The sequence below is a fragment of the Suricata suricatta genome, chromosome 12, assembly GCF_006229205.1.
Source record: "Suricata suricatta isolate VVHF042 chromosome 12, meerkat_22Aug2017_6uvM2_HiC, whole genome shotgun sequence".
In the NCBI taxonomy this organism is placed as follows: Eukaryota; Metazoa; Chordata; class Mammalia; order Carnivora; family Herpestidae; genus Suricata; species Suricata suricatta.
In genome coordinates, this window is record NC_043711.1 from 82,824,536 (window position 1) to 82,838,101 (window position 13,566).

The 13,566-nt window shown below is 37.8% G+C and overlaps 1 protein-coding gene and 1 long non-coding RNA gene across 6 annotated transcripts in view; one reads left to right on the forward strand and one right to left on the reverse strand.

Moving 5' to 3' along the window:
- Window positions 1-6,612, reverse strand: part of LOC115274917 — a 71,649-nt gene extending 65,037 nt beyond the window's left edge. The window contains exon 1 of the long non-coding RNA XR_003901320.1: window positions 6,558-6,612. This is a non-coding gene — a long non-coding RNA (uncharacterized LOC115274917). The remainder of the gene's footprint in view (window positions 1-6,557) is intronic.
- ITCH (itchy E3 ubiquitin protein ligase) overlaps window positions 1-13,566 on the forward strand; it is a 154,628-nt gene that overhangs the window by 92,939 nt on the left and 48,123 nt on the right. For all 5 annotated transcript variants that reach the window (XR_003901319.1, XM_029918440.1, XM_029918442.1 and 2 more), the window contains 4 exons: window positions 7,309-7,466; window positions 8,873-9,062; window positions 10,676-10,771; window positions 12,004-12,178. Coding sequence is in view for 4 of the 5 variants with exons in the window: in XM_029918440.1 (XP_029774300.1) it covers window positions 7,309-7,466; window positions 8,873-9,062; window positions 10,676-10,771; window positions 12,004-12,178 (619 nt within the window). In the remaining variant the exon portion in view is untranslated. The remainder of the gene's footprint in view (window positions 1-7,308; window positions 7,467-8,872; window positions 9,063-10,675; window positions 10,772-12,003; window positions 12,179-13,566) is intronic.

The following is a 13,566-nucleotide window of genomic DNA, read 5'->3' on the forward strand; positions in this document are numbered from 1 at the left end:
AGTCGATTGGGTTTTCCATGTAGAGTATCATGCCATCTCAAAAAGTGAAAGTTTGACTTCTTCTTTGCCAATTCTGATGCCTTTTATTTCCTTTTGTTGTCTGATTGCTGATGCTAGGACCTAAAGCATTATGGTAAACAGCAGTGGTGAGAGTGGACACCCCTGTCGTGTTCCTGATCTCATGGGGAAAGCTCTCAGTTTTTCCCCATTGAGGATGATATTAGCTTGGGCTTTTCACAAAGGGCTTTTATAATGTTTAGGTAAGTTCCTTCTATTCTCACTTTTTCAAGGGTTTTTATTAGGAAAGGGTGCTGTATTTTGTCAAATGCTTTTTCTGCATCTATTGACAGGATCATATGGTTTTTATCCTTTTGTTAATGTGATGGATCACATTGATGGATTTGCGAATATTTAACCTGCCGTGTAACCCAGGAAGGAATCCCACTTGATCATGATGGATAATTCTTTTTATATGCTGTTGAATTTGATTTGCTAGTATCTTGTTGAGTATTTTTGCATCTGTTTTCATTAAGGATATTGGTCTGTAGTTCTCTTTTTTTGCTGGGTCTCTGGTTTGGGTATCAAGGTGATACTTGCTTGGTAGAGTAAGTTTGGAAGTTTTCCTTCTATTAATATTTTTTGGGATAGTTTGAGAAGAATGGGTATTAGCTCTGCTTTAAATGTCTGGTAGAATTCCCCTGGGAAGCCATCTGGGCCAGGGCTCTTATTCGTTGGGAGATTTTTGATAACAGATTCAATTTCTTCACTGGTTATAGGTCTATTCATGCTTTCTGTCTCTTCCCATTTGAACTTTGGCAGTGCATTCGCATTTAGGAATTTGTCCATTTCTTCTGTGTTGCCCAGTTTGTTGGCATATAATATTTCATAGTAATCTGTGATGATTGCTTGTATTTCTAAGGGATTGGTTGTAATAGATCCTTTTTCATTCATGATTTTGTTTATCTGGGTGTTCTCTCTTTTCTTTCTGAGGAGCCTGGCTAGAGGTTTATCGATTTTGTTTATTTTTTCATAGAACCAACTCTTGGTTTCATTGATCTGCTCGACTGTTCTTTTGGATTCTATATTGTTTGTTTCTGCCCTGATCTTTATTATTTCTTTTCTCCTGCTGGGTTTGGGGTGCTCTTGCTGCTTCCCTTCTAGTTCCAGTAGGTGCTCTGTTAAATTTTTAATTTCCGCTTTTTCAGGTTTGTTGAGATTGGCCTGGATTGCAATATACTTTCCTCTTAGGACTGCCTTTGCTGCGTCCCAGAGATTTTGGATTGATGTATTTTCATTTTTGTTGGTTTCCATATATTTTTTAATTTTTTCTCTAATTGCCTAATTTACCCAATCATCCTTTAGTAGGGTGGTTTTTAACCTCCACATTTTTAGAGGTTTTCCAGACTTGTTCCTGTGGTTAATTTCAAGTTTCATAGCATTGTGATCTGAAAGTGTGCATGGTATGATCTCTATTTGTTTATACTTATGGAGGGCTGCTTTATGTCCCAGTATGTGATCTATCTTGGAGAATATGCCATGTGCACTCGAGAAGAAGGTGAATTTCCTAATTTCAGGATGCAGAGTTCTAAATATATCTATCAATTCCATCTGTTCCAATGTGTCATTCAGGTCCATTGCTTCTGTAGTGATTTTCTGTCTGGCTGTCAGTGGAGTATTAAAGTCCCCTGCAATTAGCACATTCTTATCAATAAGATTGTTTCTGTCTGTGGTTAATTGTTTTATGTATTTGGGCGCTCCTGAATTTGGCACATAGATATTTATACTTGTTGCTCTTCCTGATGGAGAGGCCCTGTAATTATTATATAATGTCCTTCTTCATCTCTTGTTACTGCCTTTACTTTAAAGTCCAGTTTGTCTGGTATTAGTATGGCTACTCCGAGTTTCTTTTGGCTTTCATTCTCATGATAGATATTTCTCCATCCCCTTACTTTCAACCTGAACGTATCTTCAAGTCAAAAATGAGTTTCTTGTAGACAGCAAATAGATGGATTTTGTTTTTTTAACCATTCTGTTACCCTGTGTCATTTGGTTGGAGCATTCCGTCCATTTACATTCAGTGTTATTATTCAAAAATGATGGTTTAGAGTCATTGTGTTCTCCGTAGAATTCATGTTTATAGTGGTGTCTCTGGCACTGTGTATTCTTTGCAACATTTCCCTCATAGAGTCCCTCTTAGGATTTCTTGTATGGCTGGTTTGGTGGTCATGAATTCTCTCAGTTTTTGTTTATTTGGGAATACGTTTATCTCTCCTATTTTGAATGACAGATTTGCTGGATAAAGGATTCTTGGCTGCATGTTTTTTCTGTTCATCACATTGAAGATTTTCTGTCATTCCTTCTTAGCCTGCCAAGTTTCATTAGATAGGTCTATAACTACTCTGGTGGGTTCCCTTTGTACATGAGGGCCCTTTTATCCCTATATGCTTTCAGAATTCTCTCTTTTTCTTTATATTTTGTCAGTTTCACTGTGATATATTGTGCCGAAGGTTGATTCAAATTACGTCTTAAGGGGGCTCTTTATGCCTCTTGAATTTGAATGTCTATTTCTTTTCCCAGATTTGGGAAATTCTCAGTTATAATTTGGTCTAGTATCCCTTCAGGACCTTTCTCTCTGTCTTCCTCTTCAGAAATTCCTATGATACGGATGCTGTTCCGTTTGATTGTATCACTCAGGTCTCGAATTATCCTTTCCTGCTCCTGGATCAATTTTTTTTCTCTCTTTTTCAGCTTCCTCTTTTGCTGTAACTATATCTTCTAATTCACATATTCTTCTCTCTGCCTCGTCAATCCTTGAGGTGGCTGCCTCTATTTTGGTATTCACCTCATTTATAGCCTTTTTTAACTCATCACACCTATTTTCAAAGTTCCTAGTCATTTTCTCAGTTGATTCTTTGATGCTTTTCTCAACCCCAGCGATTAGTTTAATGACAAGTTTTTAAAATTCTTGATCAGGTATGTTGTCTAGATCTACCTGAGTAGTTCTGTGGCTGCGATTTCCTCCTGGAGTTTCTTCAGGTGTGAGTTCCTTCGTTTTGTCATTTTTGCTAGTTTTCTGTCTCTTCTCATCTTTAGAAAGCTCGTTGTGCACTGTGCACCTTTTAATATTTCTCTGTTAAAGGAGGCTTATTGACTGTGCAGGGCCTGTCGTTTCAGGAAATATTCTTTTAATGGTGTATCTCAGTTTCTCTTGTTGTGCCCTTGAATATTTTATTTTCCTACTCAGCAATATTTGGGACTCGCCGTCATGCACACTTTGGCTTGTTTCTTGGTGTAGCCCTAAGAAGGAAATAGACAAACACAGAGGGAACAGAAGCACACAATTGCACAGACAAATCAAACAAACAAACAAATTAAAAGGGGGAAAGAAAAGAAAGAAAACGGAAAGAGACGAAAAGTAGAGAAGAAGGGGGAAAAAAATGGAGTCAGAGACAACAAACGACAGTGGACAGTCTAAAAGTGTATGACCAGTTGAGGGGAGAGGTATGGATGAGATACAGGAGAATATATCTGGATTGCAAGAAGGTAAAAAGAAAAAAAAGGAGAAAGGAAAATAAGGAGGGAAATTTTTCCAAATTCAAGTAAACAAAAAGGTGATAGTAATAAAAAAATAAGTACAGAAGTATGAAAAAAAGAAAAAGAAAAATATATAAGGGGGAAAAAAATCAGCAGCTCCCCCTTGTGGGTGGGCGTGGTTTGGTGTGGTAGGTCTCGGAGGCGCTCGGCAAGCTCAGCTGGAACTAAGTACTGTAGGCCACTCTAATGAGTCCGATCTCCTTGTGCCGCTGTTGAGCTGAGTTGTATTTCCCAGGCCCACCTCGGTTCAACGTTCCAGTCCGTGCATGTTTATGCTACCACAGATGAGATGTATTTGCTTTGGTGGCTGGCTTCTTAGGGGGAGGATTCAGTTTGTCTTGGCTCAGGCAGGGATTTCGGCTGCCCCTGCCTGAGGTGAGGTGTGCCGCCTGAGGGAGATGTGCAGCAGGAGGTGAAGTGCGTGCCTTCACAGACACAACTGCGGACTCCCAACTCCCAGTCGGTTTCGAGATCTGCATTGTGGGAGGAATGAGTTTCTCTTGGCTTCCTGCAGCTGTTGCCCCAGGCGCCATGCGCTGCCAGAAATGAGCTGGAAGCTCCTGCAGCCTGAGCATGCGCCCAGGCCTCCACGACTGCCAACTCCCTGCCAGGATCGTGTAGGTGTGGGGGCTGTTTTTTCCCTGTTGGCACCTGGGATTCGGGATTCACGCGACCAATGCTGGGGGTGAGATGCGCCATGGAAATGAGGTGCGTGCTCCCACTCCCAAAACCGAGGTCGAATTGAGCGCCCCTGGCGCTGCCACTGCCTTGGTCGCTGACTCCCCGCCAAGATGGCACAGGGCTGGAAGCTGTTCTTTCCCTTGCACCACCTGGATTCGGGATTCGGGCTACCCAGCAGTTATCTATGGAGTGAGTTTCTCTCTCCAATCGCGGTTATGCGCTCTTTCCTCTTCCTCAGAGACAGTACTATGAGCGCGTTCAGTCTCTCTGTCGCTTCCCTTTGTCTCTCGGGCTCCGCTTGCGTTTGCCCCGTGTTGGGCTGGGGCTCCCTCCTCCCCTGTCCATCTCAGGCTGGCCTGTTTTCCAATCTCCCCAGTTCGCACTCACTCACTCAGATATCTTTGAGGTTGTCTTTTTTCTGGATTCCGTATTTTCTCCTTCCGCTCTTGCAGATGAGATTAATGTCCTTCTCAGTTCGATAGATGGGGCAGACGACGTTTACAGAGCTCCCTTCCTCTCCGCCATCTTGGCTCCTCCTCTCCCTTATGTCTTATGATTGGAGCATTTAGTCTATTGATGTTTAGAGTGAGTACTGAGAGGTATGAATTTTTTGCCATTATGTTGCCTGTAGAGTTGGAGTTTCTGAATGGTGTTCTCTGGTCCTTTCTAGTCTTTGTTGCTTTTGGTCTTTTTGGTGGGGTTTTTTTTTTTTCCCCCTCCCATCTTTACTCCCCTCAGAGAGTCCCCCGTAAAATTTCTTGCAGGGCTGGTTTAGTGGTCACTATCTCCTTTAGTTTTTGTTTCTCTGGGAAACTTTTTATCTCTCCTGTTTTGAATGACAGTCTTGCTGGATAAAGAATTCTTGGCTGCATATTTTTTGAATTCAGCATGTTGAATATATCTTGCCACTCCTTTCTGGCCTGCCAAGTTTCTGTGGATAGGTCTGCTGTGGACTTGATCTATCTTCTCTTATAGGTTAAAGACTATTTTTCCCTTGCTGCTTTCATGATTCTTTCCTTGCCTGAGTATTTTGTGAATTTGATTATAATATGTCTTGTTGATAGTTGGCTTTTTTTTTAATCTAATGGAGTTCTCTGTGCCTTCTGGATTTTGATGTCTGTGTCTTTCGCCAGGTTAGAAATGTTTTCTGCTATGATTTGCTCACATAAACTGTCTACCCCTTTTGCTCTCACTTAATTTTCTGGGACCCCTCTGATTTTGATACTCCTTTTTAATGAGTCACTACGTTCTCTGATTGTTATATCACGCTCTTTTGCCTTAGTCTCCCTCTTTTTTTCTGTGTCATTATTCTCCATAAGTTTGTCCTCTATATCACTGATTCACTGCTCTACTTAATCCATCCTTGCTGCCATGGCATCCATTTGAGATTGCAGCTCAGTTATAGCATTTTTTATTTCATCATGACTAGCTTTGACTTTTTTTAAAATCTCTGCAGAAAGGGATTCTCCTCTCTTGTCAACCCCAGCTAGTTCTTCTGGGTATTTTAAAATACAGAATTAAAAGCAGAAATTTAACCAGTATGAAAAATGATAAATTGACGTCCTCAGATTGTAAAGGATCTTACAAATAATGAGAACTATTCTCTTACAACAGAAAAATGTACAAAAGATTTTATACAATTCATGGAAGAAGGAACTTCAATGGCTTATAAATCAAATATTGTTGAACATTAACATTTTTATTTACCAAATAGGCAAAGACTTCAAAATGTTTAAATACTTGATGGTGAAATGGATATTTTCATATCCAGCTGATGGGAGAACAGATCAGTCATGTTTGACAATATTTAAAAAATTTTTCTTTAAATGTTTATTCTTGAGAAAAAGAGACAGAGCATGAGTGGCAGGTTGGAGTGGGGGGGCGCAGTGCACAAAGAGAGGGAGACACAGAATCTGAAGCAGGCTCCAGACTCTGAGCTGTCACCACAGAGCCTGAGGCAGGGCTCAAACTCATGAACCACAAGATCACGACCTGAGCCGAAGTCAGACACTTAACTGACTGAGCCACCCAGGTACCTCAAGATTGTGCTTTTTAAATAAACCTCCTATGTGTTGCTTCTATGTGTTTGCTTCTGTTCTAAAGACTATACTTTTAGTGGAAAAGCTCTAAAGAACTTTAGGGGAGCATAATTTGAAAATGGTTTAATACATGGTCATTGCTTTTGATATTAATTTCTGGAATTGATAGATTTTACTTTATTCAGGCTTATTCTGAACAATTAGTACTGTAGTATTACTACTGCATAGGAATTTGCTACTTACCATATAGTAGATAGCAGAGCCTTAGCTAAGGCATCTTCAACCTGGCTAAACTCACATTCTGCTGTGTAATTCATGACTAGGTCCCCCTGGGAAAAGGAATCAAGTATATTTAGCTGAGAGTGGTAATAACTTTCAATCTGATGTTTCCCGTTCCTGTCCTCCCCTCTCTTTTCTTTCCTTCAATTGATGTCTTTGCTTTGAAGAAATGACACTTCCCTTTTAAAAAAGGTCTGTGGGTACCTCTGCTCTAGATCACTTATTTTCAACATTTTGTATACCATTTTATGGGATGGTGAGAAAGTACCTTGTCTCTGGAAAATAAGTGTACTTCTTTCTTCTGCCATAAAACAGTCAACCCTACCCGAAAATGAAGAATGTTAAGAGCCACTGGAAACCAGGATCATGATGGTGACATTATCTGTCCTTGAAATAAAATAATGTCCTTTCTAAGGCATTAGAATTTTGAGAATTTGACTTTGTTCTTGCTTGTACAGGGTCTCCAACGACTTATCTGAAATCTGAACCAGCATACCTACTAGTTTTGAAGGGTCCCAAATGTTTCTGTTGCCCTTAGGCAACCCCTCATTCTATTGCTGCTGGGTTGGCTCTGAGGATTGTATATAATACTCTAACCAAGGGCTATTCATGTATTTGATAAGGCTGGCCAGAAATTTTAAGCTTTGGTCTTCTTGTTTTTTATTAAATTCAGTGAACATTCATTTTCCCTTCCGTGTCCCCATTTCTTACCCAGAACAAATCCAAATGGATCAGATGAACCTGAGGATTCAGGGGCTGGTGAAAATAGGAAGGTCAATGGGAATAATTCTCCATCACTCTCAAATGGTGGTATTAAACCTTCTAGGCCTCCAAGACCTTCACGACCACCTCCACCTACCCCACGTAGACCAGGTGTGTATTCCATGTATGCCAGCCAGACACTGGGGATATAACTCAGTACTATGATTGTCAAAATAATATTCTGTTTGGGAATTGATCCTAAGGTAAGTGTCAGGAGACTCAGGTTGGTTTTCTAGTGGTTTTTTTTTATATTTTATATTTTGGCCAAGAATGGTCTTTCTGTATATAGGTAGACAAAAGCGTGCCTTTTCCATAAGTTTTTCCTCCAGGGAAAACCTATTGAGGCAAGTGCTTTATTGAGAATGAGAAATAAAATGGGAACCCTATGTCATGTGCATTATTCAGCAGGGTTTGAAACAGTGTGGACATTAGCATGTCATATTGTCAAGGATCTTGTTGCTTAGTCTCAGTATATCCTTTAAAAAGATAATTAGTAAATGGTGAGTAACCCAACAATGCTAAATGATATTCAGATTTTTGAGAAAATTTTACAACAGATGAATGTATTTCATGTAGTAAAAATGTTAACAGCTATAGGTAGAATATCCATTTTCCCTGATTAGCCAGAATAGAATTTTTAATCATTTATTATTTCCCTCTGCTAGTATCTGGACAGGGAATGTAAAAAAGTTAAACCAAGTATTATTAAAAAGTAAATTAGTGGTCTATAAATCATTTTATTTTTTTAATATTTATTTTTAAGACACACACACACACACACACACACACACACACACACACACACAGAATCAGAAGCAGGCTCTAGGATCTGAGTTGTCAGCACAGAGCCCAATGTAAGACTCGAACTCACGAACTGTGAGATCATGACCTGAGCTGAGGTCGGACGCTCAACTGACTGAGTCACCTAAGAACCCCTAAAAATCATTTTATTAAGCAATTTTGTTTTAATTATGCATCTTCCCCTTTTTTGGTAAAATTTGTAATAATCACATATTCCCAGTCTTTAAGATCATAATACCACTTTGTCAAAATATTGGTGATTTCTCCCAGAAATTGTTTTGTCAAGTATTTCTTGAAGATGTACTATGTACAATGCTATTGCTTAACAGTCAGATCTTCATATTTTAACTAACCTCAAAAATAAGTCTTTGTAGGGTTTCATATAAAAGACAATGTTAAGGAACTGAAAAATTACTAAATGAACTTAAAACAACAGGGGATACTAATGCTTTCCTATACTAAAAGTTTTTATTTGTTGTGGCATCAGGAAATCAGAATTTGCATGTGCTTCATTCATAATTAGTAAAGAGACACAGAGTAGATAGAGCCCAAAAAGTTATTTCAAAAAGTTTATTTTATTTAAATTACTTTTACCTGCATATTCACATCTTAAATTTTCTGTATCATCTACCTTTTAATTATTTTATGTTAAAATTCTGTCTTGAATTTAGAGTTCTGAAAATAAAAGATTGTTGTTTTCGACAAATCTTTTATAGCATCTGTCAATGGTTCGCCATCTGCCACTTCTGAAAGTGATGGATCCAGTTCGGGCTCTCTGCCGCCAACAAATATGAATTCAAATACATCTGAAGGAGCAACATCTGGATTAATAATTCCTCTTACTATATCTGGAGGTTCAGGCCCTAGGCCATTAAATCCTGTACCTCAAGCTCCCCTACCACCTGGGTAAGTGTTTTTTGTTAACATTTTGTTTGCTTTAGGATTCTGCATATACTTATTAATAAGGAACATAATGCTGAACTACATTCTTTAAAAAACCGTCTTTGGGGGGGGCCTAGGTGGCTCAGTAGGTTAAGCTGCCCACTCCAGCTCAGGTCATGATCTCATGGTTCATGGGTTTGAGCCCCGCGTGAGGCTCTGTGCTGACAGCTCAGATTCTGGAGGCTGCTTCTGATTCTGTGTCTCTCTCCCTCTCTCTGACCCTCCCTCACTCACACTCTGTCTCTCTGTCTCTCCCTCTCTCAAAAATAAATTAAAAAAAAAAAACAACTCATCTTCACTTAGTGGTAACTGATTTTGGTGGGTGCGGGGCTGTGCTAGAGTCAGGCTGAACAAAAAAAACCTCACCAAATTAGCCGTCATCCTCCTCCTCATTTCCAGGGCATAGTTTTTTATTTTTATTATTTTATTGAAGGACTATGAACCATAGGAAGTTAATCAGTGCCAAGTAATAAAATAGTCACCTAATTCAGATTACTTTCTCTTTGAGGGGGAGAGACCCCCCCCCACTTCTTGCAATATATTTTTTCCATCATAAAGTTACAGCAAAGCAATAATAAGAAAATTGATAAAATTAGTACTCATAACCCCATTTTAATCTCCACGAATTGTTTTAAAAGTTAATAATACTCTAATCGTTTACATATACATATATATTATGGCATTCAAATTAATTTAGAGCTTGGAATCTCATTAAAATTAATTGGCTGATAAATAAACCCTTATGAAAATTTTAATTGCTAAACAGATACTATTTTTCTGCATAGTTGGGCCATTTTTCTTTTGCAAAACCTACATGGGAAGCCAAATTAGAAAGTTGTTGTGCAAGGGATTAGCAAACAGAAACTGGTACTCTCCAAAGTGAGCTTCTTTTTATTTTTCTTTTAAGTTTGTTTATTTATTTTGAGCATTTGCACTCAAGCAGGAGAGGGGCAGAGAGAGAGGGAGAAAGAGAATCCCAAGCAGGCTCTGTGCTGTCAGCCTAAACCAAGAGTTGGACACTTAACCAACTGAGCCACCCAGGCGCTCCTAAATTGATTGGTACTTCTAAGTAGTGGTGGCTTATTCCTATCTTTCTCACTTTGGGGATTAACATACCAAGGAAACTAGAATACCCAGATTAACTTTGTCTGTTAGACTATGCAGAGACACATCTGATAAAGTCTGAGTCTTTGATTTCAGTTCTTCTGGAAGCAGATGATGCTTTGCTCTTCAGTTAGCCGCTCAGTCTTTCTTCAGATTTTGTAACATTAATTACAAGCATATGCAAGCACCAAGTCTTGCATATGCCGTGATCAGATTAAGATAGCCTTTATCTCCAGAGTGCATCTATCTCAGACCTCTTCAGAAATACAAGGCATCTCTTGAGCAGATTCTTCTGCAGAATATATCTTATTTATTCTGTCATCCTCAGGATACCATTTCTTGACTTTATTCCTAAATTCTTTTGGTATCTTCTTTATATATTGACATATTTGTCTCATTTCTGTAATATGGTCATATAAGAGAAAAAAAGCAAAGACAAGTGCCATAGCAGCCATTTACCTTTTTTGTTTAAGTTGGGAGCAGAGAGTGGACCAGCATGGGCGAGTTTACTACGTAGATCATATTGAAAAGAGAACAACATGGGATAGACCAGAACCTCTACCTCCTGGGTAAGTATCTGAATTAAAGAAGAAGAAAAGTATTTCTTTAGAACTATGGATATATCTGTACAAAATCTTCCTTATATTCCTACTTTTCCTCTTTCAGTCTTTGCTGTATCCACTTTGTGTTGTGAGGTGCAAACTAGAAAGACTAGAGAGAATTGATTGAGCATGAAAAATGATTTATTTTCATTCATTTCTGACCTCAAGATTCCATGGGTCTTGTTATTTCCAAGTTTTTATTTCTGAACTTTACTTTGTTGAAACCACAGGGTTTTAGAATTAGTTTTTCATCAAGAATAATTATTTAACGGAATAATAAATATATTATTCATATATATGAAGATAAAGTCTATTTTATATAAAAACTTTAATATAGAATCATGAAATCATTGCAGAATAGTTGGGGTAATTAAAGGATATATTAACACAGTATGTTAAGCATTTACCATTTACATTATAGAAAATGGAAGAAAATATTTGTATTCAAGGGAAGTCAGTAGCAAACTTGGAGAAATATTTAATCTTGCTAGTGAGTTCCAAAACACACCTGAAAGGTATTGTTTCACTTGTTAAATTAGCAGATGATATCCAGTATTGGTGAGATTGTAGAGGAACTTTACCACATTGGGAGTGGTATGTAAATTAGTTACATCTCTTATAGAAAGTATCTATAACTACAGTAATGCACATATCCTTAGTAATCTTCTCTGGGAAGTTTATCCTAAGAAGTAATGCGAAGAAACAAAAATTTGATGTATTAAAGGTATTTATTATTTTACTTTTTATAATATGAGAATATTAGAAACAACCATAAATAACAAAGTAGAAATCAACAAGTTTTTAGAATAATGTTTACTTAATATTATGCACCCATTTGAAATGATCGATAGTTGTAATCTTGTAGAAAAAGTGTTTTTTGAGATTTGTGAAAAGCTGTATATACAATTGTGTCCCTATTAGAATTTCAACAGTCAGAAGAACATTGAAAAGAAAATGAGAACTTGTCTCTTCATTACCATTTGAGAAATATTCACTGACTATACATTGTGTTTTTAAAACCTGACTGATACATATTAAGAACTTTTAAGAAAGACATTTTTAGAAAGAGTTCAGGTAAATGAAATATAGTTTAAGGTAAAATCTTACCAGACCTGCAACAAGGCCAAGATGAAGTTCTATTCAGTTCACATCTGTATCACAAATAATTATTGAACTAGGTTGTTTTTTTCCTGATTTAGGTGGGAACGGCGGGTTGACAACATGGGACGTATTTATTATGTTGACCATTTCACAAGAACAACAACATGGCAGAGGCCAACACTGGAGTCCGTCCGGAACTATGAACAGTGGCAGCTCCAACGTAGCCAGCTTCAAGGAGCAATGCAGCAGTTTAACCAGAGATTCATTTATGGAGTAAGCAGCCTGCTACACTATAAATTTAAGAGCACTTGTTTTTAACCTTTTTTGCATATGAAATATTAAGTACTGAAAAGACAATTAAGATGGCACCCAGTTGTTGCTGTTGGTAGAAATAATATTTAGACCTTGTCTTGAGTATTCTGTGTCTATGATCTATTCTTACCTCTCTGAAACTTCTGAAGTTTACTTCCTTTACTTTGTTAATATCAAAAATAAAAAAGTAATTGGGTAAACTTAAAATTCATGGATAAAAGAATAATAAAAATAAATCCAGGCAGTATGAAGAGAATTAAAACAGTTTTAAATTTCATATTGCCTAGTATCAGAATATTTGAAGGTTTGGCTCTATGAGCACCTGACTGTTAAGTGGCTATGTAGAACTGATGACAGAATTGAATCATTTTGTGACATATGAAAATAAAGTTAACCCAATAAATTGTTAGGTGCTCTAGGAGACTAAAGAAATTTGATTTCTTATATAATTATTCTAATTATATTTTTCTGTTTTCAAAATTGTATTAACTTTGGTATGCAAACATTTCCTTTCTGGAAATGGTTTAAGTTTTACATAGTTTCCTTTAGAGTAATATTGTAATAATAGCAAAAAGTTCATCAAAATATATTATCATTTTATTATGAAGTCTTTGGTAGTAGGAATTTTATAGTCTCTTAAATCTTAAAGTATTACAGATCTTTTCTCTGAAGAAGGGAAAATGGTCTTTGGAGAAATTTGATTCTATGTGCCAAACACAGAATGCATGGTTGAGTAATACACAGAACTTAAACAAAAAAATCAACTCTCCAAGAGTTCAGGAGAGGCTGACCTGCTCCATTACCATTTCTTCCCCTCCACTACCATTGGTAGCATTCCTCTTATTTATTTTACTATTTTTTAAATAATTTATTGTCAAATTGGTTTCCATATAACACCCAGTGCTCTTCTCCACAGGTGCCCTCCTCCAACACCTCCACCTCTTTCTCCTCCCTCCCCTTTCCCCTTCAACCCTCAGTTCATTTTCAATATTCATTAGTCTCTCAAGTTTTGCATCCCTCTCTCTCTCCAACTCTCTTTCCCTCTTCCCCTCCCCCTGGTCCTCCATTAGGTTTCTCCTGTTTTCCTGTTAGACCTTTGAGTACAAACATGGTTTCTGTCCTTCTCTGCCTGACTTATTTCGCTTAGCATGACACCCTCGAGGTCCATCCACTGTGCTACAAATGGCCATATTTCATTCTTTCTCATTGCCATGTAATACTCCATTGTATATATACACCACATCTTGATCCATTCATCAGGTGGTGGACATTTAGGCTCTTCCCATGATTTGGCTATTGTTGACAGTGCTGCTATGAACATTGGGGTACATGTGCTCCTATGCATCAGC